Source organism: Arvicanthis niloticus, chromosome 6 (assembly GCF_011762505.2).
Source record: "Arvicanthis niloticus isolate mArvNil1 chromosome 6, mArvNil1.pat.X, whole genome shotgun sequence".
In the NCBI taxonomy this organism is placed as follows: Eukaryota; Metazoa; Chordata; class Mammalia; order Rodentia; family Muridae; genus Arvicanthis; species Arvicanthis niloticus.
In genome coordinates this window covers 63940040-63967814 of record NC_047663.1, presented here as the reverse complement: position 1 = coordinate 63967814, position 27775 = coordinate 63940040, and the positions used below count along the sequence as shown (strand labels likewise).

At 43.8% G+C, this 27775-nt stretch overlaps 1 protein-coding gene across 6 annotated transcripts in view; it reads right to left on the bottom strand.

Moving 5' to 3' along the window:
- Positions 1 to 298: 298 nt before the first annotated feature.
- Fam114a2 (family with sequence similarity 114 member A2) overlaps positions 299 to 27775 on the bottom strand; it is a 61191-nt gene continuing 33714 nt past the window's right edge. For all 6 annotated transcript variants that reach the window (XM_076936808.1, XM_076936809.1, XM_034507466.2 and 3 more), the window contains 10 exons: positions 26431 to 26519; positions 24702 to 24836; positions 24074 to 24232; positions 22629 to 22752; positions 17625 to 17704; positions 9151 to 9273; positions 7811 to 7950; positions 6029 to 6101; positions 3698 to 3751; positions 299 to 1506 (listed from right to left, as the gene is read on the bottom strand). In XM_076936808.1, coding sequence (XP_076792923.1) covers positions 1372 to 1506; positions 3698 to 3751; positions 6029 to 6101; positions 7811 to 7950; positions 9151 to 9273; positions 17625 to 17704; positions 22629 to 22752; positions 24074 to 24232; positions 24702 to 24836; positions 26431 to 26519 — 1112 coding nt within the window. In that variant the 3' untranslated portion in view covers positions 299 to 1371. The remainder of the gene's footprint in view (positions 1507 to 3697; positions 3752 to 6028; positions 6102 to 7810; positions 7951 to 9150; positions 9274 to 17624; positions 17705 to 22628; positions 22753 to 24073; positions 24233 to 24701; positions 24837 to 26430; positions 26520 to 27775) is intronic.

Here is a 27775-nt window from a genome sequence, read left to right as displayed (position 1 = left end):
CGAGAGCGCATCTGGATGTCCCGTTAACTCTCCAGGAAAATGACCGACCCAAAGCGCTTAGGAATGTGGGATTCCTCCAGACAACAAAATAACCAGCAAGGCTTCTGAGCGGAGAACCAAAAGACTGGTGTCTGAAGAGTGGACTGTAGCTGGAGTCTTACCAGTGCGCGTTTTCAAAGTTCCCCTCACAGACTGGACGAGGCCTTAATAACTTGTTATTTAAGGGGCTCACCATTTTCAGAATACCCTTCCTTGCTTCTCAAACACTTCATATTTAAGCCTCTTATGAAAACGGACATTAAAGTAAAATATTTTAATTCTAGATATTTCTTAAATACCACACATTAATTATATTTTATTGTAATGGTTTTCAAAGATGAAGAACAGGGCTCTCAAAAGTTACCAGAGCCACTAAAAATCAAAAAGTTAATGAACATTTTCAAAAAGCCCGGATACCAAAATAGCTTTTAACTGTTGAAAACTGCAGGGAAGGCTTCAGAGTACAGGATGGCAGTTGAGCTTTTCTCAAAGCACAGTAACAAATACATTAAAACAAGGGAATAATGAGGGGGAAACAAACATCTGGGGCTAAATCCTGATGTAAGTGAACATCTTCATAGGACTCAACAAAACCCCATCACCAAAAGAGCCTCCTCCAGCTCCAGCATTGGCAGCTGAAGGATGGCCCTACATGAATGCAGCCTCAGGCAGGGTGTGCACAATGCAGCCTGAAGAGACGCGGAGCACCTGCAGACGTGCAGCTGCATGCTCTTGAATTACATTGAGCAGGGGTCTCACTGGGAAAAGAGTCATCTGAAGCCAAAGGGCACTTTGCTGTGGTTCATACACATGGCTCTGAGTTTCTACTCCATGCCAAACATCTAGAGGTGAAATGGAAGACAGCTCTGTCCATCTCACTTAGGGCTAATGTAGTCTCAATTCTCAAAAGCCACAGGCTTTATTCTGGAAAGGAGAAAACCCAAACTCCAGGGTAAGAAGAATGTCATAAACCCCAGGATACCAAACTGAGGTTTTGATCTCTCTCATTTAACAACTTTACCACTGGCTGCAAATGACATCCGTGACAGTCTTTATGTTCTCTGAGCTTTCTAAGAAAGTCCAGCATGTTTGCCAGAATGTCCCACTGACTTTCCTGAAATACATTTTTTTTTTACTTATAAGGCTGGGAAGAGAGAGCCGTGTGAGCAGCCGAGCGCATCAGCTACATGGAGAAGCAAGCACCCCTGTGAGCCTGCGCCCTGCCTGGGCTTTCACACACTCAGTACTAGGTCTCGCTCTGGCTGCAGGGCGTCCCTGAGCAAAGTCAGATTTCTTGGCTATCACGATCTCAGGCGGACTCCTCTCTGCTCCTCAGTGCTCTGTCAGAGGTCTCTGGGCTGGTGGCTCACAGCTGGGTGACTCTGTCTTGCTCTCGATGAGAGAGATCTGCAGCACAGGCAGGAGGAGCTGGAAGGCATCTTGAATGTAGGAGGCACTGTTTGAGGCCTGGCGGGATTGAGAAGTCACCAAAGAGAAAATGTTACAATCACATGAAGGAGGAAATACTTAACAACAACGAAACAACAGACCTATGTCTGCGATCCAACAGAAGCCACAGCTTGTGAAGTAAAGAAAGGACAGGCTTGACTACTGCACTCAAGTTTGACATGGGCAAGACAGACCTAGGACTCAGATAATACAGCAACATCAAAAGAATACCAGCTCCCCAACCCACCCATCATGGCAGCTTTGACTGTTCCATAACTGAATGGGTACACTCTGTTCCCGAACTAGAGTCAAGACTGACAGATGCTCTCAGGAGGCTCCGAACCACTGCAGTGGTGTCAATGCCATGACAGAAGCACTGCACACAGGTATGAACAGTACAGACACAGTCTGCTCAGTGTGACGGACATGTGGATGAGAAGCCTCAGAGAATCTTTACATCCAAGTATGTAGATCTGGCTTCTATCTGACAGGCTCTCCCTTCCCAAAACAACAGCCTAAAATAAAGACATACATTTCCAAGGACAAGAGTGTTTCATATGTGCTTGTAAGAATAGCCCATTCAAAATGGAAACAGGGAACTACAACAAGAGAGCCTGCCTTTTGTACACTTATCGGTGGCTGGCACTCCCATCAGAATGTCAGTGGGACACTTGATCACATTTCCAGCCAAAGGAGACCTTGGGATCATCTACTTACAGCTCCTTGCACTTAAAACAAGTAAGACTGCCAGAAAAGGCATCTCCAACCCAGGACCAGAGGGAGGCCTCCTGGCTGCCAAGTGCTTTCAACTCTGCCAGCCACTAAACCACAGGCTGATGTTTAAAAGCAGTTTAGCTTATCACAAGAGGGAAAAGAAAACAAAACAAAACAAAACAAAACAAAACAAAACAAAAAAAACAGAAATAACAGAAAACAAAACAAAAACAAGCTGGGCAGTGGTGGCGCACACCTTTAATCCTGCCACTTGGGAGGCAGAGGCAGATGGATTTCTGAGTTCGAGGCCAGCCTGGTCTACAGAGTGAGTTCCAGGACAGCCAGGGCTACACAGAGAAACCCTGTCTCCAATAAAAAGAAAAAAGAAAAAGAAAAACAAAGCTACTCAAAGAGGTCTAAGCTACTCAAAGCTGTGTAGCTGGAGGGTTAAGAGCATTTCTTTAACAATAACTTAAAGTAATTTTAAACTAAACAGTCTAATTGGTTCTTTAAAAACTTTTTATTTATGTTTTTATTTAATTGTGTGTGCACACATGTGGGTGTACACATGCTATAATGCACATGTGGAAGTCGGAGAACAACCATCAGGAGTCCGTGTGGATCCTGTGAATCACAGCCATGCTGTCAGACTTGGGAACAAGCACCTTTATCTACCGAGCCATCTCACTGAACCTTACTTCATAATTAAAACCTAACCAACTAGCAACATATTTCTCTCCTAGCTTTACATGAGCTCCTCTCACCAGGCCATCACAAGTCTGAGTTGCTGGAACTGGGACAGCATGGACTCCAGAAACCACTCCACACAGTGGCAATCTGACCAACTACAGCATCCTCTCACTTCTCCCCTGGAAACTTTTTCTTTATGTACACTGGTGCTTTGCCTGATGTAGACATTTGTGAGCTACCATGTGGGGGCTGGGAAATAAGCCCGGGGGCAGGCGGGGGGGAAGGCTCTGGAAGAGCAGCCTCTTAACTGCTGAGCCATCTCTCCTCCCACCCCTTCCAGAGACTTAAACCCTATGGTGCCACCTCACAGACTGACAAGGATATGTAAGCTCTGGTGTCACTCTGTCAAAACTGAGAACCTTTCCTTGGAAATGGACACATGCCTTTTTTTAACATCTCTGCATGCGGCCCAAGCCTTCTAGAAAGCAGTGTTTCTCTGAGTTTCAGTCCTTCCTGTTCAACAAACAGCTGGTCTCCAGAAGGTGTTTCATTACTGAGAACTGTGCGTTAGGCTTCAAGGGTAGGAAGTGAGTAATGACAGCCTATGGCTCCTTCCATGTCACTTTACCCCTCAGCTTTGCTACACCCTCTGACTACTGAGTAGGGAATGTACATCCAATAAACGGCATTCAGTATCAGCAGGGCTAAACTGCAATCTGGTTTTTAAAAAGCAAAACCTAAGGATGTAAAAACATTAACGCATAATGCCTTAGGAGTCAGAGACATAAAAACCATTACCACTAACCTCCAGAAACACTGCAGTGATTAGTGGATTGAGAACATCCGCCTTCTCTCTGACCTGGAATAAAGGACAGAGTTTTGTCACAGCACAGCTTTAAAAAACAACAGGCAGAACAGATTCTCACCTTGAGACACACATGCATAAAAGACACAGAACATCTCGACCAAGGGAGAGCCACGTGTCATCTCTGGAAGGAAACCTTAAGTGTTGTAAGATTACTTTTTATACCTTTCTATGCTACCAAACTGAGAATGCACTGCTTAGTAGTTTGGGGGGTTCTGCTGGTATTACTGGGGTGTGTGTGTGTGTGTGTGTGTGTGTGTGTGTGTGTTCTTGAGGTTCACATGAGTAATGGCAGCAGCACAATCGTGGAGGTCAGAGGACATTTCAGGAGCCAGTTCTCTCCTTCCACCATGCTCAACTCAGCTCATCAGGCTTGCTCAACGAGCACCTTTACCCTGAGTCATGTCACCAACCCTGTAGTCATTTATCAACTTGTAAAACTATCTTCATTCTGCATGATATAAACACAAAATGGAGTTTTATTCAGGCAAAAAGAGAAATGAAGGTATGTCACTAGCAGGGGAGATGGTACTCTCAGAGTTAGTAGAACAAGGCGGTATCACAAAGAAAAAGGTACATGTTTTCTCTAATAGATGTGGAGTCTAGAGTAACACTTCTCTGTGGCTGTGGTGAAAGAGGTGGGGAAGGCAGGAAGATGTAAGCAGGACTATTTAAGAGATAGAAGGTGAGCAGCCAACACTAGGAGGAACAACAGAAAACTGGAGGTGAATTTGTACTCGTGATGGTTAGTGTTGTCTTGACAGACTCTACAATCATCTGGGACATGGGCCTCTGCATGCTTGTGAGGGCTTCTCTTGACTGGGCTAAGTAACTACTGATGAGACCACTCCCTCACAGAGCTCCTGCACTGCCCTGGTGGAGGCAGCAGGCTGAACACCAGCACACATGCATTCACTGCTCTCTGCTGACTGCAGACAACAATGCCAGCGGCTTCAGGCTCCTGCTGCCTTGACTTCCCCGCCATGATGGACTATACCCTATAACTTTCCTCCTTAAGCTGCGTCTGCTGCAATATTCAATCACAGCAACAGGGAAAGAAACCAAGACAGTGCACTCAGAGAAGTTAAAACAATGAAGTAAACATGCAGATAAACTATAGGAAGAAAAGTAGTCTTCATTTTAGAAGGGCAGTTGGACACCTGACTACAACACGGACAATTCTAAAATAAGCGCACAAACACCTCAACTGTTTTGAAGACGGGCCTCTGAGAGTCTCATTTCAAACACGTCAGTACTCTGTAGTTAACTTATCTTAGTGTGTCTTCACAGAACATACAAAATAACTCCATTAAACTACTCGGGAAACCCAGGAGTGCATTTAAAGAAAATGCTAGGAAGGACGGACGAGAAGCCGCGTCTAGGATTACTCCAAACAGGAAACGTCTCAACTCCAGCTTCAGCATTTCATCTGGGCCACGGTTTTGCTAAATTAGAATCCGAAGCAACTCTGCCACCACAACGCTGATGTGCACACTGAGGGGCTAGCCTCATCTTCTTCCATGCTCTTGGTTTATCTCACCCCAAGATCATTAGCTTTCCAGTCACCTTCCACATCACTCACTCATAAAGGTGGGGAAGGCTAGTGGCAGACTGTCAGAGCAGGAAACTGGCTGACAACACCTTCAACATCACATAGGAAACAGAAAGTGACAGAAAGTAAAGAACAAGGCCACAGACTCTCAGAGCCCACACTTTCTCCAGCAAGGCTCAACATCCTATAAATTCCATGACCTCCCCACATATCGCCACCAACTGGGGACCAAACAGTCAAACACCTGAGTCTATGGAGAGCATTTCTCATGCAAACCACCACAGTACAGTGCATGGTACTCAAATACAGACATGAGAAATAAAACCATGTGTCTATAATCTTATGACCTCTGGCAAAGGACAGAGACTTCAATGGGGAAAGGGTAACCTTTACGCATGACCATTTCAAAACTATCATTCCAATCTAATAAAATATACACGTGTTATCTCATTGATATAAAATGTCTAGAATATGAAAGCTTTCTGGAGAGAGGATGCACCATCATTTCTCACAGCAGGAGAGCGTGGAGAAGGAAATGGGGAGTGCTAGCTAATGTGTGGGAATCTTAGGGACAGTGATGCAATCTCCTAAATGCCAATCCTAATAACAACTGTACATCTCTGTAAATATACTAACAAGCATCAACTTGTACAGAGACAGGTGAACTTTATGGTATGTAAACTATTTCAGACATTGGCCCCACGAGGCAGAATTCTTACCCCAGCTGTGGTCAGGCAGGTGGTGAACTCTTTAGACAGAGAGGCCAGGTCCTTACACAGCATGACTGTCATCCTGGAGAGAAGAACACATCAGGAGAGTTCCACTCTTCTTTCTCCTTCTAGTCATTTAATGCACAATGCTTAACAACTGCTACACAGAGACAGACCCCTCCTCAGAATGAAGGATGCCTTTAATGGCATGAATCCATCTCTCTCCACTGTTTCAGTATGGAATTCACAATTCTACAATAACATACTTAGGAGACAGAGTGACCCTACCACTTGCTCTGTATGCCCCCTCGGGCTCCAGGGGCTCTTGGCAGTCCTTGGTGATAAGTACCCATTCCTCCTTGCTACAGACAGTCCCTTACCTGCCTTTTCCTATAAGGGATGCTTCTTGGGTGAATGAGCTCCCTGACTCTGCAATGTAAGCCATGCTTTCTTCTCTCATCATGACTTCTAAACCAACCACCCTCTTTCTCTCAGGTTCTAGTCCCTGAAGGGCCTCTCCCTTTTCTAGTTCCTTTCCTTGCCCAAGTCCCTCCAGCCCGAGTTGTGAAAACAGCTTTCTGCCCTTGCTCATCTCTCACCTATATCAAGTCTTCCACACCTCGTGTGATAATTCCCTAAGGCTCAAACACTGGCATAGTCTCCTTATAATGTGTGACTTCTTTACTCCCAATACTTCCATACAATAGTCACTGGTACTCCTGGCTGGCTGGCTTGCTTTGTTTGTTAATATTGAGACAGGGTCTTTCTATGTAGCCCTGGCTGTCCTGGAACTCATTATATAGACCAGATTGGCCTCAAACTGGAAGCTGGCTTAGGCTACATAGCAAGATGCTCCCCCACCCCCACATCTGTCTGTCTGTCTGTCTGTCTGTCTCTCTCACATACACACACATTCTCTCTCTCTCTCTCTCTCTCTCTCACACACACACACACACACTCTCTCTCTCTATCTCTCTCTCTCTCTCTCTCTCTCTCTCTCTCTCTCTCACACACACACACACACACAGGATAACATCTATTTAGATTTATAAACTACTAGGCTTAGGCCTTAGGCTTACCCTTTCTACTGCAATTATTCACATTTTACTACTTTGAAATACGTTTGTTCAAAATCAGCAAAAATGAAAAGATGTGTGAGGCTTGGGTAGCCTCCTTTAACTGCCCTGGGTTTACACCTCCTCCATTTGTACTGATCATTTACCTTTTTTGCTGCTGTAAAAAAAGAGACATAATATCCATGAATCCCTTAGCACAGTGTCTGGCATCCAATGAGCACTGGTGACTAATAACTGTATTTAAGAGCTGAAGAGCCGGGCAGTGGTGGCGCACGCCTTTAATCCCAGCACTTGGGAGGCAGAGGCAGGCGGATTTCTGAGTTCAAGGCCAGCCTGGTCTACAGAGTGAGTTCCAGGACAGCACAGCCAGGGCTACACAGAGAAACCCTGTCTCAAAAAAAAAAAAAAAAAAAAAAACCTGAAGAATTTAGGACTACTTTCTGTTGTTATTTATGCCAAGTTCCACTCCTACCAAGACTAACAATCTGCAAAGACACAGTTTTCGGAGAATGAATCAGTTAATGAAATGGGCAGGTTTACATGTAGACTTGTCCCTGCTTAGTGACAACACCCTAAAGGAGCAAGCCTCTAACATGTACCTGTGTGCAATGGGACCAGCACCTGTAGAAAGAAAAGCAACTTTCTAAAAGCTGGAAGGAACGAGAAGCCCCTCTCAGCAGGCTCCTCTGAGCGATGCAGGCTGCGTCGTACTTACTGGGAGAGAGTCTGGCTCCTTTCTAAGGCTGTCACCTCCTGTTTCTGGCCATGCAGAACCAGTGCTGCTGTTTTGTGGAACAACTCAATTGAGCAGGCAGTCAACTCTGCTAAGCTCCGGATTGCAAATGCATGGATATCCTAAGAGCCAAACAAAGCAAACAGAATATTACTGTTATTGTTGTTTACGGTTGTAAGTGAAAATGACAGCCCCTTGCTTCTTACACTAAAGAAAGAATATGATGCTTTCCAAGTAGAAGAGACCAATGGCCACTGTTTAACAGGCCTGCTCGTCTTCCACAGTATGGCACCTCCCACAGCTGGGCTAATAATTATAGCAACCGAGGCCCCTGAACAGCTGGCTGTGATCGTTTAAGTCTAGCCAAAGGACTAAGATAAGTGTCTGGTAACTGAGTTACAGCCAACTTCCTTCCTTCCTTCCTTCTCCCCTTCACTTCATTGTTTTCATTCATCCCTCTTCTACATTCTGGAACTAAAATTATATCAATCTGAATCATAATGTTTAAATTATTGATACCAGCATATCAAAATAAAAGGACCTTAGCTCAACTGCAATGTCACCTCTATTTTAGTGTGTCAGTGGGGGGCTAGGGGGAGGGATACAATCATCTATGTGTGAGTGTATGGGGGATGTACTCACCTGTGTGCATGAGTGTGGGGGTATGCACTCACCTGTGTGCATGAGTGTGGGGGTGTACTCACCTGTGTGCATGAGTGTGGGGGTGTACTCACCTGTGTGCATGAGTGTGGGAGTGTGCACTCACCTGTGTGCATGAGTGTGGGGGTGTACTCACCTGTGTGCATGAATGTGGGGTGGGGATACACTCACTGTGAGTGTGGGGGGGCACACTCACATGTGTGTATGAGGGGGTACACTCATCTGTGTGTGTGTGCATGAGGAGGCACACTCACCTGTGTATGAGTATGGAGGGAGGCGCTCACCTGTGGGGGGGTACTCACCTCTGTGTGGGGGATGCACTCACCTGTGTGTGTGAACATGGAGTCCAGAGGCCCATGTCTGATGTCTTCCTCTAACAACCCCCACTTTATCTTTTGTGACAGGGTCTCTCACTAAACTTGGAGCCTACTGTTATGGCTACACTGGGTGGCCAGTGATATCCGGGGGACTCCTTCTGCCTTCACACCCCACACCTTCCTGCACTAGGGTTACAACTATGTGATATCACATTCAGCCTTTTATGTAGATGCTGGGAACCCAATTTAGGTCCTAATGCTTGGGTAGCAAACCCTTTACCACTGAGCTATCTGCCAGCCCCTCAATTTCATCCTTCTTTAAAAGAGCTTAGTTGCTTTGGTTACCTCTATTGAATGTTTCTGGGCTTCCTTAGTATTTTCTACCTCCAACTGTTTTTCTCCTTCTTCTTTCTCTGCTACTGGCTTAGCCAGAGATGTCCGGATCCATTCGTAGGCTGTATTTCTTGCCTAAATAAGGATTTAGGGAACAATTAAATGCAGTTCTTACCAGGAACACATCAACACCCTGGAGGACAAGCTCTTCACACGAGAACAGACCATGTAACTTTTCAGTCCTTATAAGATACAAACCCTACACTGAACCCTGTCCAATGGCTCCTTGTAAATCCCCAGTCCTGTCCAATGGCACCTTGTGAACCTCCCTCCATCCCGGCCCCATCCTGTGGCTTCTCTGAAACCGAGGTTTGCATTAGGAAAAGTTCATGCATCTGGCGTGCAGATCAGAGGTTTCACAGGTAGGTCAAGCTGCAGAGCACTGACCCCAGCAGCAAAAGTCCTCCATGCCCCTTATTTAATCAGGCTCACACCAAAGACTTTGGCTCACCATCAACAACCTCAACTGTTTGTAAAATTTGGGGGATTAGTTCTAATGCTTTGTCTGTTTTTTTTTTTTTTTTTCCAGGGTTGATGCATGGTCATGCACATTTATTCTACACCTGGTTACAACATATCTTACACATGCAGACCACAGTCATCTCTCTGCTCTCATGGCCACATTGGACAGAAAACACAGCACTACTTGGGGCCTTCTCAGAGGTAGTGATGTCACATTTCTGCTCCTAGATGCTGACAATCTTTCTAAAGGACATTAGTTTCCAAAATCCTAGGCATCTCTCTTGAGCTGAGTCTTGCTTCCAATGAGTCTTCTCTGTCTAGGTTCAGCCCCTGGTTCCAGTGAGTCATTCTCAGTCCAGGTTCAGCAAGGCTCGCACCTGGAGTCGGTGTTAACATCATGGGAGCTAGAAAGGGGCCCTAGACTGCAGCAAAGAATAGCTCTACTCCCTAGAAGGATTCAGGGCCTATGATCCTTTCTGCAGTTTGTGTCCCACCTGGGATCCCCGCTGGGCAGCTTTCACCAGACTTTTAAACTGTCCCTATAACTTCACCTTTTTCCTGAGGTTGAGCTTGGTTCTGTTGAGTGGGACATAAGCATAGGGATCCAGGCAGCCCTTCTTCACATTACCCTTTGCCTGCTGGGCCTTGTATTCAGCTCCAGGTGCAGCAGCCTTTTTAGCCACAGGGTGATTATGCTTTGTCTTAATTAGGCTCCCAAAAGCCAGTGCTTCCAGAAGCTAAGGGTCCCTGCCGCAGCTGGCTTGGATTAGTAATAAAAAAGTGTGGCACAGCCAACGGTTGGACAAAGAGACAGAGGCAGGACTTTTAGATTGTGCAGGCAAGGGACTGAGGAAGAAGAATCACCATGGGGTGGGGGTGGGGCAGACTTAAAGGCCTGCCAACATGTAAGAATCCAGGAAAGTAGCCTTAGGGGCCACCCCCCACCCCAACTGGGTCTTGGGTAACAGAGATGAAATATATATTTTAAAAGATGTTAACTCAGGAATACCAGAGGGGAGTGTGTGCTAGTCATGGGGAGGTATGGAAGAGCCCGACACTGAGCTAGTTAGAGCATATTAAATATAAAGGTTGCAAGTGTGTGTCTTTCATTCTTGTACCCAGAGCTCTAACTGGAGCTCTAGGGTGGATACAGCCCTCACAACCCACTGGGAGCCAAAGCAGATTAACTATTCACTACTACAGTAAAATTCATAAAAATGGGCTCTATATTCATTTTCATTTGTGCCTGCACGTTTAAAGTGCAGCCAATGTCAGACCCACCCACACTGTCACATTTACTAATTCACTAACTTCATACATAAAGACTGTTGCTCCATACAAATGCCACAAATTTCCTCTCTCCTGATGGTGAAACTTTCTCTAGTTTCTCTAGTTTTTGTTTTGTTTTGTTTTGTTTTAAACACAGTCTTCTGATTCTTTGCCCATCTTTATAATTACTGCTCTTCAGTAATTATAAAGACCGGTGTAATCCTGATATCGTTGGCCTACCTATATCCTCTGACCCCGCTCACCCTACTGCTGCTTTTGCCTACATCACTATTTCCAATCTTCTTTCTCTGGAAAAACGAAGCACCCCAAATGCCTGCTAGACACACATCTGATATTCTGCAACTACTCCACATGCAGCATGTAAAGGAAATTAAATACTTTGATCTTTCTATCTCTAGTTCACCCTTTTATTAGCCAGACTTTGGAGGTACTGTTCTATACTAGTAACTCAAACAAACATATGACAGCCATCTTGGATTCTTCCATCAGTCTGATTCTGCACAAGGTCCAATCTGCCCCGACCTTCCCCTTCTATTATCATCACGTGCACTCAGAGCAATGTCATGACTGCTCTATTACTTCTGATGTGGCCCATCTCAAATTTATTTTCACTGTCATAATGCTGTCAGTGATCAGGTGACCATGCAAAGCTGACCATTCCCCTGTGGTGGCTTGAATGAGAATGGATCCCATAGACTCATATATTTGATGCTTAGTCAGTAGTTAGTGGAACTGTTTGGGAAGGACTAGGAAACATGGCCTTGCTGAGGAGATGTGTCACTGGGGGGTGGGCTTCCAAAAGCCCATACTAGGCCCACTGTGTGATTGGTGTGTGTGTGCATGCGTGCACGCATGCGTGAGCAATAGTCCCCATCAAGATGGTCATGAACTAACTCTAAAACTGTAAGTAAGCAAGTCCCAATTTAAATGCTTTCTTTTGATCAGTCATGGTGTTTTGTCACAGCCAAAGAACAAACCTACACATATCTGGGAAGAGGGAATATTAACTGTGAAAATGCTTCCAAAAGACTGGCCTGTAGGTAGTGGAGAAACTGTGTTGATTAATGATTGACATGGGAAAGCCCAGTTCACTTCGGGTGGCACCACCCCTAGGCCAGTGATTCCAGGTCCTATATATAATAAAGCAGGCTGAGGGGGTAGGAGGAATAAGGCAATTAATGATGCTCCTCCAGGATGCCTGAAGTGAATTCCTGCCTCCAGGTTCCTACCATGTCTTTCACTAGTGATAATCTGTAACATGAGAATTGTAAGAAATAAAGACTTTCTTCCCTGAGTTGCTTTTGGTCATGGTGTTTATCATGGTGACAGAAAATAACTGCCCTTGAATAAAGGCATCCACTCAATTAATTTTATACAAACATAAAGAATGCATTGAGCTAGACAGTAGTGGGAGGCTGTGAGTTCCAGGCCAGTTCTAGGCTACAGAGTGAGTTCAAAGACAGCCAGGGCTACACAGAGAAACCCTTCTCAAAAAACAAAAATTAAATTAATTAAACTTTAAAAAAAAAAAAATGCTGAGCCAGGAAACAGAGATCACAAATGACCCTGGCCGTTCCAACTAGACTACAGTTATGGCACTGGACTTGAGCCTTTAAGTACCCTGAGTAATGCTGTAACCAAGGCTACAACATAAATGAGCTGAAGAAAACCTGATATTCATCCGTTTCAGGGTTCTTTCCTCTTCAGAATAGTTCTACTCCCAAAGAACCTGCAGGAACAATCCAATCTAATACTGAAAAAGAAAACCTTCACACTTCTTAAATTAAAAATAAATAAATAAATAAATAAAAAAGCAAACAGAAGGGGAGAGAGAGAGAGAGAGAGAGAGAGAGAGAGAGAGAGAGAGAGATATTAAATTGGCAAAAAGCCAGACACAGTGATACATGCCTATAATCCCAGCATTAGTGATTCAGAGACTAGAGGATTCCTCTGGTACTTAGTATCCAGCTAGGCTACCCAGCTCACTAAGCCTCAGATCCAGCGAAAGATCTTATCTAAAAAAATAAACTGGAGAAATGACAGAGGAAGACAACTGACTTCAACCTATGGCCTCCAGATGCACAGGCACAAACACATAGCACATGCAAACAATGAATTATACCAAGGTGCAGAAACAAGGGTATTTAGAGTCTATTAAGCAAACTGAGATTTATCCAGACTAGAGTATAGAGTGTTGGGAGCCAAAGTCCTAGCAGAAAGCGGCTATCATCTTTGCAACCATCTCAGACCATATACCCTGACAAGAGACTTGTTTTGCAAGCAATCTACAACAGCTGAGCACACTCTGATACACCTTGGTTTTCTCACAAATCTTGTTTAGTGCCCCAGCTGCAAGGCACACGTGGTAAAGTGTCTTCAGCTGTGTTCCCCTGCGTGTGCTTATATGTACCCATGATTTCCTTTTAATAAACAGGACTTGATCAGACTTTGTCTTGTCTCCATTCTTCACATCTCTTGCCCCTCCATCCCCACTCTCTCTCTTGTTAGATCCTGTTGACTGACCCTCAGACTGGATCACTTAACCCCCAAGTGTGGGGCAGTGGTGGCAGGGTCACTCTGTCCCCAAACATGAACAAGTTAGAAGACAAATGTTTTATCATTTTTACAGTAAGGAACAGTGTGTATGAATCAAGACCAGAAGGGCTGGAAATAAAGCTCAGTTGGTAGGAGTGCCTAGTATGCAAGAGACCCGGGGTTCCATCCTTAGCACTGCAGAAACCAGGGATAGTAACATGTGCCCCTTTCCAGGCACTGGGGAGGTGGAGGCAAGTGGATCAGGAGTTCAAGACCAACCTAGGCTACATATGTTAGCATTCTGTCTAAGTTCTGCCCCACAGTTACCTGGCAACAGCCAGGTATGTCTGACTCACTATAAAAGGGGCTGCTTGCCCCCTCTTCTCTCCCTTGCTCTCTCCCCATTTCCCTTCCCCACCTCTCCACATGCTCATGGTAAGCCTCTACTTCTTTTCTTTCTCTCTCTCTCTCTCTCTCTCTCTCTCTCTCTCTCTCTCCCCCCCCCCCCTTTCTCTCCCTCTACTACCCTCTTGACTCCCCTCCCTATGCCCTGAATAAACTCTATACCATCATGTGGCTGGTCCCTCAGAGGGAAGAGACACCCCTTTCCCCCCATACCTGACTACACTTCCATAGAACATATCCCATCCTCTCTTTATCTTTTTATAAACACATCAACATGTCTCAAAAGAATCATAACAGATGCTAAATTTAAGAACCCCCAGTACCAGACATACAAAAAAAAAAGGAAAAAATAGGACTGGAAGTGAGAAGACCCTCATAGGATCTTTACCAGTCTCTTCACAGCAGCTTACCAGCAGCAATGGGAAATAAGCCATAACTCCACAGAGAATCATACATCACCAATAAGAAACAAACATCTCACTCCTGCAGATGTGACAAGCTATCACTTAACACAGGATTTTGGCCCTAGGGAATGTACAGCCTAATCACAGAGAGAAACCCTTAGAAAAACCCCCAGTACAGGTAGCAGACAGGGAATGTTTTACTTTTAGAATGGGAGAGGGGAGAGTTGTGTTTTTCAAAAAGATATACAACAGGAAAGACAAGAGCTGAGGAACTACTACATATTAAAGGAATCTAAACTAGACAAGTTAAGCTAGTTCAATCACAGGTTGGCTCCAGGTGAGTGGGGTGGTCTGAATAACAAAGGATTCCACAGGCTCATACATTTGAATTCGTAGTCTGGGAAGTATTAGGTTTGTAGTCTGTTTGAATTAGGTTAGGAGGTGTGGCCTTTTTGAAGAGAGAGTGTCACTGGAGATGGGTTTTGAGGTTTCAAAAGCCTGTGCTACTGTGCCAGGCCCTGTTTCTTTGCCTGCTGGAAGCAGATCAGGATGGAGCTATTGGCTAGTGCTCCAGTACCATGTGTGTCACCATGCTCCCTGCCATGATAATAATGGACTAGGCCTCTGAAACTGTACATAGGGTCTCTTCACAGCAATAGAGCACTGACTAAGAGAGTCAGTGGAGAGATGGCTCAGCAGTTAAGAGCCCTGACTGCTCTTCCAAAGGTCCTGAGTTCAATTCCCAGCAACCACATGGTGGCTCACAACCATTCTGTAATGGGATCTGATGCCCTCTTCTGGTGTGTCTGAATAAATAAATCTTTAAAAAAACAAAAAAGAAAGAAAGAAGAAGAAAGTAAGTAAGTCAGTGGACAAATGTGGAGAACAGATAAAATCAAAGTCTGTCATTAATGTTAAATATGCTGAAGTGACAACTGTTCTGTGGTTATGCAAATGGAGAGCCACATCATCCTACTTATTCTCAAACAGTGAGGTCCATGTGAATACAGAGAAAGCATAGGTGAGGATCCATCTGGTTAAACGGTAGAAGTAGCATGCCAGCACTAGTGAGTGCATCCAATGTTGTTTGTACTGTTTTTACAACTTTTTTCTCAGTTTGATGTTGTTTCCAAAATGCTATAAGCAATGTTGTGTTCTGAATGTAAAATGACCCCTAAGGGCTTATATTTGAAACACAGTTCCCAGCTGGTGGCACTATGATGGCAGCCTGTGAAGCCTTTCAGAGGTGGGGCCTACGAGGTCCCTGGGGTGAGGAAAAAATTGCATGGCTCAGAGCTTACTGTTAGGGTGTTTTCTAGATTTTAATTAGAAATAGCGGAAAGGAGTTAACAGACAACAGTTCAGATTGCTTTACATAGATAGTTGGTTTTCAAAAACATCAGAAGTCCACAGAATTGATGTTACAAGCATTCCTGTATGTACTGTTGTACTGTTTCAGTACTGTTGTACTGAAAAAAATGTTCATTTTATCAGAGACCTGTCTGCTCCTGACAGCTTCCCTGTCTTGGATTCTAAGAAGAAATTGAGCATCTTTGGAGTTATTCCAGTTGTGGTGAGACAGCCACTAGGCAAGAATTGTGTCTTTTCATCTACAGACAAAATACTATGCAGAAAAAGGACACACTTGCAGAATAGTCAACATTATATCTGCCAAGACAGAGTAATCATCCCTTAATAATTCTACATTACTAGGTCTGTCAGATGATCCTGGGCCAGAAGGCTAAAGACCAGATGCTCCAACATTTTGAAATAAGGGGCTGTCCAGGTGTTCAGAGGTCTATATAAATTGGCTATATAAATTGGCTATATAAATTGGCTATATAAATTGGCTATATAAATTGGTCTATATAAATTGGCAGTAGAGGGGGAGGGGGAGCAAAAGGCTTAGGGGAGGAGTCGGAAGAGGAAGTTGATGAGAGAGAGGGAGGCAACAGAAGAGGAGAAGGTGGAAGGACAGTGGAGGAGGAGAAGAACATGGCCTGGAAAAACCGCAAGTTATAAGAGATCTCATAGCTGGGGAATAGAGTAATGCAATTGTAAATCTGCCCAATCTAGGCGTGCAATTTATACCCATAAATATTGAGTTGTGTTTTCCTTGACCAGACTTACTTGGGTCGGAGATTTACCACAACATTCAGAGGTGGGGCCTACGAGGTCCCTGGGGTGAGGAGACTCTGAAGGGATTGCCCAGGCCACCCTCTACTGCTATAGAACAGCCACCTCACACTCCTGGCACCATCCGGTCAGGGCTGAACTACCATGCCTTCCCCACTATGGTAGACTAAGATCCTCTGAAAATGTGAGCTAAAGTAAGACTTTCCTCTCTTGAGCTGTGGTATCAGGAATTTCAGTCACAGGGATGTAAACGTCAGGAGTTGAGTTCCTGAAGTAGCTGCTGACCACAGCCTGCAAGGCTTGGCTGGGGAATGCCCTATCTGCCCCAGGCCAGTATCTCACTCCTTACCTGCTTTGGGAGGAGAAAAGATGGCTGTGCTGACTCCACACAGCCAGCAGCTCTCATGGTCAGACAACAGTGTGTGCCTGTTGCTAATAGCTGCTGGAATTGTTCAGAGTTAGGAAAGGATACAGAGCAGAAAGCAGCACATGACCACAAACAGTATCTCATAAGCAGACAGGGAAATACATGTGACGTCCCTCCTCTGAGCTGACAAGACTCATTCCAAACACATGATATCTCAGCTGTCACCACCATGGCTCAGCCATGGGACTCTCTCATTCCCAAATTCTAAATGGTCACTAGCAGAGTCATCGTCAGTCACCATCTGGCCACAGCAATGCCGAGCTGCAGCTCCATGCAGGCAGGGCCCATCTTCATCATCTATGATCAGGGACCTCACCCATCAAACCTCTGATCCCATAAAGGTTAGTCAGTACTGCCAACTTTAAATGACCAACTCTACGGGCTCAATGAAGCATTCAAACAAAGTATTCCAAAAAACAGGTCCGGATGGGACACATGCTAGGAAGACAGACATGGGCTCTGCACACTAACGTAGAGAAGAGGAGGCAGAGAAATTTGTGGAATCCTTTTCTAGAACTATCAAGAATACTTCCTCCATGCCGGCAATCCCATTGGCCAGAAAATTACAATCTTATGCTCATTATAAGTATGTGTTGTGGGGAAGTTAAGACAAGCTCTTGCTATATAGCCCAAGTTGGCTGTGAACTTGCAATCCCCCTGCCTCAGCCTCCTAAGTGGTGGGATCACAGGTAAGTGCCACCACACCTGACTACCCATTAAAATATTATAAACAAAATAATGAAAATCCCCAAAGGGGAGTAACATACCTTGGCAAGTTTCTCTGGTCGGGAAGAGACATGAAGCTGAGCAAACAGTTCTGCTATCTCCTTGGTAAAATCTTCATCTCCTAAGAACCAAGAGCCACATAAAACATTCATGAAAGACTGTCAAGAATGCTCTGCTGTCTAGTTTTAAGTCAACTTAATCCAAGCTGAGTCAACTGAGGGAAATAAACCTCAAATGAGAAAATGTTTCCCTAAGATCAGACTGTAGGCAAGACGGTAAGCAATTTGTGATGGATGGAGAAGGGCCCAGCTGACTGTGGGCAGTACCAACCAACCTCTGGGCTGGTGGTCTTGGGTTCTATAAGAAATCAGGCTGAGCAAGCCACGAGGAGCAAGCCAGTAAGCACTCCTCCGTAGCTCCTGTATCAGCTGCTATCTCTAGGTTTCTTCCCTGTTTGAGTTCTTGCCCTAGTTCCCTCAGCGCTGAACTGTTACCTGAAAGTGTAAGCAAAATAAACCCTTTCCTCTTCAAGTTGCTTCTGATCATGGTGTTTATTATAGCAATCCCTCAGTAGAATAAGGAGATATAAAACATGCAAGCAAATGGGGACCATGATCACAGCAAACTAGACATCTAAATGAACAACATGCCTTCTCTCTTTCTCATCTAAATCCTGCCCACTGGTCCTGGCTGAGCAGTACAGAAGATAAATCTTGAACCACAAAAATCTTTGAGCATGAACATCTTTAAGAGTATTTCTTAATCATAAGTCCATGCTACATGAGAGCAAATAATTAGTTCCCTTCTGTGCCTACCACTCCCCAGAAACATCCCCAGAGGCATTCCAGGGGAGCCATCTTGGTTCTTTTCCTTAGACTGTAATTCTGCTCTCTCTCTTGATAGTTACGGCAGAGAATAAACATCATTTACTGATCCCCAGTGTGACAGGCTTTCGGAAAAGCTGTTCTCACTGATACAGCCTTCACTCACATAATTCCAGTAAACAACTCCCAGCTATAACCTACCATGAAAGGACACAAAACCTGACCTCCAAAATGATTTGGTTTTCCCAACTAAGTGTGACTGGGTGTAAGGGAGAACTCTGCAACCACCTGGGGCACAGGCACTCCAAGAAGTTCACAAAATAACCAATGGCACAGAGGGAAAGAACAAGAATCTATGTTTACCACACCTAACAATTCTACCCTGAGGCATATTTTAGGTTGTTACTAACAGAACATTATGGTAGTACATACATTAAATTTATAATCACTCAAATCTGTCTGAGTGATAAAAGGCTATCACTATCAAATGTAATGATGAAAAAATATTTGGCAAATTGCTGTTAAGTTTTGCTACACAGAACTAACTATACAAACAGTTGCTGCATTAGAACAGAAGTAATTGCTGGGTGTGTGGTTCAATGGTGAGTACTTGTCTAGATGCATGGGTGGAAAGGAAGCATGGTACTACTGTTTAAGTGTGTGGGGGGTGGGGGGTGGGGGGTGGGGGGACCTGTGGGTCCAGGACTCTGAAATGAAGTCTAGAAAACACAGAGGCCCATGGGAATGAAGACATCCGGAGCTGAGCTCTGCACTGTCTCCTCCTGCTATTCCTAAGTTTATGTCTTAACAGCATCAGTGACATACAATTAACTACTGGATACTGGTGCATTTTCCACCAAAATCAGAGAGACAGAGCAGGCAGGAGAATCAAAGGAGAGCTGGGGCAGAGCAGGCAGGAGGATTACCCATCACCATGTTTTCTTCGTTCTTAGCAAAGGTAAGAAGGAATATCACAGACTGTTCCATCTATTCAGAAAACTTGAAGCCCTCAGAACAGTAAAATACATACATACATACATACATACATACATACATACATAACCATTTCTAATTACTGTGCAAAGCCCAGATGTTGACTAAATTGAAGAAGTATGGTTAACTGCTCCATGTACAAATAACCTAAACTAGGTTGACAAATGAATAGGAACTGTTCTACCTTGGCCTGCTTAGGAACAATAGAAGAACCTGCCTCTCACAGAACCAAAGCTATTTTATTGGTTTCCTGTTGAGACTTTTCAAATGCAGGTTTTTAGCTGTTTGTTTACATTTTCTAAATAGTGACAATGACAGTGAGCACTTGTTAGGCACCTACTATAAGTCTGACTATAAACATATTTAATTTACTCCTCATACCACCACCAGAGGAAGCAGACCATCCTCTAACCAAGATGAAACAAAGGCTCTGTGATGACCCTCTTCTAGAGGTCACACGGCTTGTGAGAGACAGGTCTTCATGGAACCCAAGTCTAACTTCAAACTGTATCACTTGGGGTACTAAATTAGTGTCTCAGGATCTCCAGACAGTTTTTAAGATGTATATTCAAAAAACATTTCTAATTAAGAGCTGAAGCTTCACATAAATTGTCACTAGTGAGACATTACAGATGAAGCCAGCTTGACTTCTCAGAACAGACAACATCCCTGTCTTAAGCAACGGCTCTCACAAAAAAGGCCCTCAATCATGTCCCGGGGGATTTTTGCTTTGCTCTCATTAATTATTTGGCTTCCTACTCATAGTAGATAGAAAATAAAAAAATTAAGTGAGACTGAGAACTGTCTGAGGCAAGCTTCCCACATTTAACAGAAGTAAAAGATAAACACGCAGAAGGAAACAAGAACTCACAGCTCTAAAAAGCAATGGCAGAGGCTTTTAAAGCACTGCCGGTTGGCATAATTAATCTAGAAATTCTCAAACCAATAAAACTCTGTGGCCTCCCAGGAGCTTTTATTTTAAATGCACGTTATACATATTTAAAATTAAAATTAAATGTCTACAGTATTATTCATTAAAATAATAAATGCATTGTAATCAGGATATATTGTATAAGAATCTATTTTCAATAAAAAAGAAAAAAAAAGAATAATAGTAATAAACCCAGGCTGGAAAGATGGCTTCATGAGTAAAGCACTTGCTGTGCGAGGATGATGACTTGTGTTCAGATCTGCAGCCCTCACCTAATGAACCAGGCATGACAGCTCGTGTCTGTAATGCCAATGCTGGAAGGCAGGGACAGAAGGACACTGGAGGCTCACTGGCCAGCCAGCCTACAAAAGTCTGGAGCTCCAGACTCACTGAGAGATCATGTCTAAAAAACATGAGATGGAAAACAATAGAGGAAGGCACCCAACATCATCCTCTGGCCTCAACAAAAACATGGACATATGGGCACAACCCCCCCCCCCAACACACACGCGTGAGCACACACACACACACACACACACACACACATGTTCACACATACATGAACAAAATGGTAACAACCCCACTACCTGTTAATAACATGAACTTTTTGAAACAGGGCTAATGAACAGAATGTCTTGCCTCCACCTCCCAAGTACAGAGATTACAGGCATGGGCCACCATGCCCTATTTTATGTGATTGTGGGGACTGAACCCAGAGGTTCACATGCACAGGTAAGCACTCTACCCATTGAACTACACTGCTAACCCCAATAAACCATACTTTTAAGGAAAAATGTATCTTCAAAAAAAGGAAAAATTATTGAAAACAATGTCATTGTTTTATATCTTTGTGACATGTCTAATAGCTAGTTTAATGAAAAAGATTCTCTTATGCAGTTTTACACTTAGACTGTTAAGACAGGATGTTTAAGGTAGACAATCTCCAACCATGCAGGGATGCATTACTGCAAAGGCAAGATACATTTTAATGACTTTTCAGATAACAGTAACAGTTACCCTTGAATAATCTTGTGTGTGTGTATATGTGTGTGTGTGTGTATGTGTGTGTGTCTCCTCTCGCCAGCCAAAGAGGAAGAAGTAGGGGGAGACATGGAGGGGAGGGGAGTAGAAGAGAGGAAGAAAGAGGGGGACAGGGACACACATGTGTAGAAGTCAGAGGACAACCTTGGGCATGAGTCCTTGCCTTTCTCTTATTGCTCACTGTAGTACAGTAGGACAATAGGCTAATTGGCCTGCAAGCTTCCGGGAATTCTCCGGTCTTCACTTCCCATCTCCCTGTAAGGGTGCAGAGATTACAGAAGCTCTCTACCACACTGCACACTGTGGCAGTTTAAATATGAATGCCCTACCCCCCCCCATAGACACATGTGTTTGAATGCATGACCCATAGAGAGTGGCACTGTTAGGAGGTATGGTCTTGATGGAGTGAGTGGGTGTGGCCTTGTTAAGGAAGTGTGTCACTGGAGGCAGGCTTTGAGGTCTCATACGCTCAAGCTATGGCCCAGTGTGACACACAGTCTCCTTCCTGTGGATCAAGATATAAAGCTCTCTGCTCCTCCAGCACCATGCCTGCCTGTATACTGCCATGCTTCTCACCATGATGATAACGGACTAAACCTCTGAAACTGTAGACCAGCCCCAACTAAATACTTTCTTTTATAAGAGTTGCCTTAGACACAGTGTCTTTACAGCACATGCTCAGTTTTCACATAAGTTCTGGAGACTCTAACTCAGTCACTACACTTGCATGGCAAGCACCACCCACTGAGCCATCTCACTAGCCCCTACTGAAAAATTCTTAGTACTACAGAAAAAAACAAGAGATGGTTATTTCTTAAAGGATAGTTGCAATGACCTATTATTACAGTGTACCTATATTACAATACACAACACCCATAAACCATATTTCCTGACAGTTTTGCAAAACCGAGTAGTTTCAACAACTTACATTTTCTAAAACATTCAGATATGTATGTTGTAAACATGAAAAGACAAGGGATCACCACCTTCTGGATAACAACTACTTTGCATGCTTCAAGATGAGATCAGGGATTCCAAAAGCAGGAAAGGCACAGATGAAGTGTCTAACTACATACAAAGGCTAACAGTGACCACCAGGCAAATAGGAAAGAAGCTAACACAGTGGCTCTCTAACAGAAGCAATAATCAGAGACGTGCTGCAGGTTACACTTAGAGTGGCCGGCCCTGCAGGCAAGTGTGTGAGGAAAGCATGGAGAGCCTGTGACACAGTGCACTGGCTGCACACCTTGCATTACCTTGTCTCTCCTCCTCCTCTTCCTCACAGAACTCTGCTAGGGAAAACGCTTCTCTGAGCTGCTCTAGCTCAAGTCTTGTTGTCTGGAGTTCTTCTCCACTCAGAGAATTAAGGATAGATTTCACCTAAATGGATATGAGACAATTAAAATTTGTAGGAAAAAAAATCTCAAATAGAGAAGAGTCCACAGGTTAAGTAAAATATGAATTATAAACTAACCAATCAGCATTAGTGTTTCTGGGTAGAGAAGGAGCAGCATCACACTATGCAGCCCAGACTAGTCCTGAACTCTCAACTCTCCTTCCTCAGCCTCCTGAGAACTGGGTTATAGGCTTGTGTCACCATGGCTAACTCCCATTCCTTAAAAATTTTAACTCTGGAGCTGGAGAGATGGCTCAGAGGTTAAGAGCACCAGCTGCTCTTCCAGAGGACCTGGGTTCAATTCCTAGCACCTACAGGGCAGCTCACAACTGTCTATAACTCAAGACCCAGAGGATCTGATACCCTCACCCAAATACACATGCAAGCAAAACACCAAAGCACGTAAAATAATAATAAGTCACTTAAAAAATTTTAACTTAAGAATCTAATTTCTACAGAAAGGTTGGGAGAATCTGTAGTTTATAATGTAACAGATATTTGAAAACTCTTAGTACTTAGCAGCAGCTTAGAAATAAAGAGAAATGAAATGGTCTTGAACTGGGCTGGAGAGATGGCTCAGAAGCTAAGAGTACTTGCTTCTCTTCCAGACGACCTGAGTTCAGATCTCAGCACCCACACCAGGCTGCTCACTTCTACCTATAACCTCTGGTATCCTCTCTTGGCATCTACAGGTACTTGCAGCATAGGGAATACAAACAAAAATACTAAAAAATAAATCCTTAACCAGGCATGATGATGTCCACCTTTAACCCCACCACTAAGGAGGCAGACAGCAGATCTCAGTGAATTTGAGGCCACCCCAGTCTACACAGCAAGTTCCAGGCCAGTTAGGGCTACATAGTGAGGTCCTGTCTCAACATAAAACAAATCTTAACACAAACAACAACAGCAAAAAGCCCTGAGCCAACTAAAAGCCAACAGCTAACTGTATGTAATTTGGCAGCTTGTCAGTAAGGTTTTTGCCAGCTAAAGCCAAAGAGACCTCAGAAAATAAATAAATAAATAAATAAATACAGACAGACAGACAGACAGACAGACAAGTAATGGAAAATGACAAGTGTATTAAAAGCTCTTCTTTAACCCTGTCTTTTCTGTGTAATTAGGACAATCACCCTTGATCCTTCCCATCACTTAGCTCATACATTGGTTTCTGCTTGCTGTGTAGAGTACTTCCAGACTCCTAAGCCTCCACAACCACCTCACCTTCCAAGTGCACAACAGAAAAGCATCTGCAGCATCCCTTGTATGCAGACTTTTCAGGAGGGGCTTGGGGTTGGGAATTACCTTTATTTCACTTTCTCGGGAAAGCATCTCCAGAGCTTCTAAATGTGAAAGGCCTTGAAACTCATCAAAGAGTAGCCCATAATGAGTTTTCTTGTCTGTTTCCATGGTTACATCACTGGAAGGCCACTGCTCTTCTTTATCCTTTGCCTCTCGTAAAACCTAAAAAGAGATTGAAGCATTGTACTGCACCAAGTAATGAGAGCTCAAGAGCAAGTTTACTGTGCAGAAGGGAGCACAGCTGCTCAGGCTCCATTCAGAGCACGGCCCCTTCAATCCTGGCATCACAATCCAAATCCAAGAAGCTCGAAAACAGCAGGAAGAAGTTATCACACAGAACCTGATGCTAGACAGTGTAAACAATATCCAAGATACCAGGTGCTGTTCTGCGGGGGTTAAACATTAATCTAACAGCTCTGACAGGGCTTAGCATTTCTCTGCTGACAGAAGGCTGCTCAAAGGGAAGCAGAGGGACAAACAGCTAGGACTCCTTCATGCACTGGAGCTTACTGCCCATCCCACAACTCCAAAGCATCCCAAAGAAAGTAACACTAACAAGGTCTCCAAGTTAACATCAGCAAAAATCAAATCAAAACCCAAATAGGAAGTACACAGGTGAAGGAAGGAGAACCTGTGACAGCGTAGAATTCCGGTTCATCAGGCCCTTGGTTCTTTTAAATCCAGGATCCCCTTCTGCTATGACATCCATTGTCTTCTTCCCAATGAATTCCAAGGCATCCAAACCACCACTGATAACACTCTTGCCCTAGGAAAGTCGAAAAATTCCATTAAAACAAATTTCCACAAACTTCCATTACAACTACTTGACATTCTGTAATGGCTATATAGTGTGGGGCTGCTGATGCAGGCCTGCAGTCCCAGCTACTCGGGAGGCTGAGAGAGGAGAACATACAGGTACACCAAAGGTACATCCAGTAAACTCCAAACCTGTTTGAGCAAATGGTAAGAACACTCCTCAAAATGAAGGTAAAAGCAGCTGGGGATGCATTGCTAGGTTAGTGACACTGTGCTTGTCTGGCATGTGTGAGGCCTTAAACTCAACCCCAGTAACAGGAGGAAAAGAAGCAGCAGCAGCCAACAATACCAAACACTAGGCAGGTCAAAGAATGGCTGAAGCAAGCACACACTGCTCACCCAAATGCAAACAGATAGAACCATTCAGGGAACCTGAGACTCAGTACCTGCTGCAGCTGCCTTACCCAGAGTCTTAGCATTTCCATTGCTGTAAGAAGACACTATGACCAAGGCAACTCTTATAAAGGACAACATTTAATTGGAGCTGGCTTATAGGTTCTGAGGTTCCTTCCATTATCGTCAAGGTGGAAGCACCCCTACAGTGACACACTTCCTCCAACAAGGCCACACCTACTCCAACAAGGCCACACCTCCTAATATGCCTCTGACAACACATACCCAAGGGAAATGCACACAGAGATGGACATGTACAAGAGTGTGCAATGCAATACTCTGTAACAGCTTACACTGGAAACTGGCTTGGTATTTACTAACTGTGGATCAATAAAATGTACTGAAGTCACACTATGAATACAGCCGAGCTGCAACATGGATGGATTACAGACACAATATGTGGAAGACTGGATGTGCATCTATGGATTCATTTATACAAAGCAGAAGAGCAGGTCAAAACTAAGTCATGATAGTACAAGTCCTAGCCGTGGCTATCTAAGCTGGGGAAAGAACACACGCCTCAAGATGGGAAAGCAATGGACTTACAGGTTTCTTACTATGGTTGAAAATTAGAATGCCATAAAAATTCATCTAAACATATAATAGATGTCATATTCTATACTGCATGCCATATTTCAAAAAGTTAAAGACCGTATCTCAAAAAATAAATTTTTTAAAGTTAAAAAAAAAAAAAAAACTAAAAATACTAGCCACCTTCCCTCATGTAGGAAAGACATTAAGAGTCCTATCATTTTTCAAACATTCTCATTGTCTAGAGTTTAGCAAGTATTCATCAAAAACAATCACATGTCCCTTCTGCTTAAAAGATGAAGTTATAAGAGAAATAACTTTTCTCATGCACACAGAAGAGGGAATCAGATCCCATTACAGAAGGTTATAAGCCATCATGTAGTTGCTGGGAATTGAACTCATGACCTTTGGAAGAGTAGCCAGTGCTCTTAACTGCTGAGCCATCTCTCCAGCCCCAAGAAATAACTTTGTAAAGCAGAAACACTTCCTAAGGGCACAAGCCAAGACTTGCCAGTCCCTAAGATAATCTGTCATTCTGCAGCTCAACTCCACTTGTCTGGCTCACGCACACAGCCCTGATGATCACGACAGCACAGGTTCCCCCCTGTACTTTTTCTCACCGTGCTCTGCACAGCTGTTGAGATGGTCGAGAGCACCCCAAATGGCCCAGTCACTAGTAAGCTTCCATTCTCAGCAACATTTGTTTCTCCTGAAACAGACAAAGTGTAGGAACATTAAAGAAAGTATCATTCACTGCTTGAACATCAAATATGTGTTTTTTAAAAAATTAGATACTAGGGCTGGAGAGGTGGCTCAGCAGTTAAGAGCACTGACTGCTCTTCCAGAGGTCCTGAGTTCAATTCCCAGCAACCACATGGTGGCTCACAGCCATCCCATCTATAATGGGATCCAATGCCTTCTTCTGGTGTGTCTGAAGACAGTGACTGTGTACTCACACACATAAAATAAAATGTTAAAAAAAACATTAGACACTGTTTCTTTCTGTATGTATTTTAAAACATTTGTTATGTTACAATGAAAGATAAGGTAGGCAGAGTTTTTTTTCATTCACTTCATTTCTTTTTTTCTCTTTGTTTGTTTTTTGGGGTTTTTTGTTTTGTTTTTCCAGGCAGGGTTTCTCTTTGTAGTCGTGGCTATTCTGGAACTCGTTCTGTAGACCAGGCTGGCCTCGAACTCAGAAATCTGCCTGCCTATTCCTCCCAAGTGCTAGGATTAAAGGCGTGCGCCACCACTGCCCAGCCTGTTTATTTTAATAATATCAAGTCTTGAACAAACTAATGACTGATATGAAATCAGACTATATACTGTATGGTCTCATAGACAAACTTCTAGGTAAGGGAAGACTATGAAGAACAGGCAAGTGACTGACTAGGGATAAAAGTTACATGAACCTTTTTGGTCAATAAAATACTCTTATATTCCAATTAGATCCGGGGAAGAACATATCACAGTGTTCTATTCATTACACAGCATAAACGTACCTACATCTCCAAACATCCAAACGTAAAACTGCACAGCTAAAAGTAAACTGCAACTCACTGTGTCCTAGAAAATGATGCTCCTTAGTTGTCATCAAACAAACCTGCATTGCAAAGGTGTCCATGTCTCTGTTCCATTTTATTAACTTTAAAAATCTGTAGGTCAACTCTGAGCCAAAGGACTGTGATTATGCTTTCATGTATGTGTAGTATACATGTATGACATGTTTGTGTGTATGTAGAAGCCAGAGGTCAACACTGAATGTTCTTTAGAAAAGCCTTTTTCTGAAAATCTCTCTCCGTGGGACCTGGGGCTTACTGATTAAGCTAAGCTAGGTGGCCATCAAGTCCCACATGGCTTCCTCTCTCTGCCTTTCCAACAGCAGTAATACAGCTCTTTTCACATGGATTCTGGGAGTCAGGGCCTCATGCTACAACACACAGTTCAGACTGAACTACCACATAA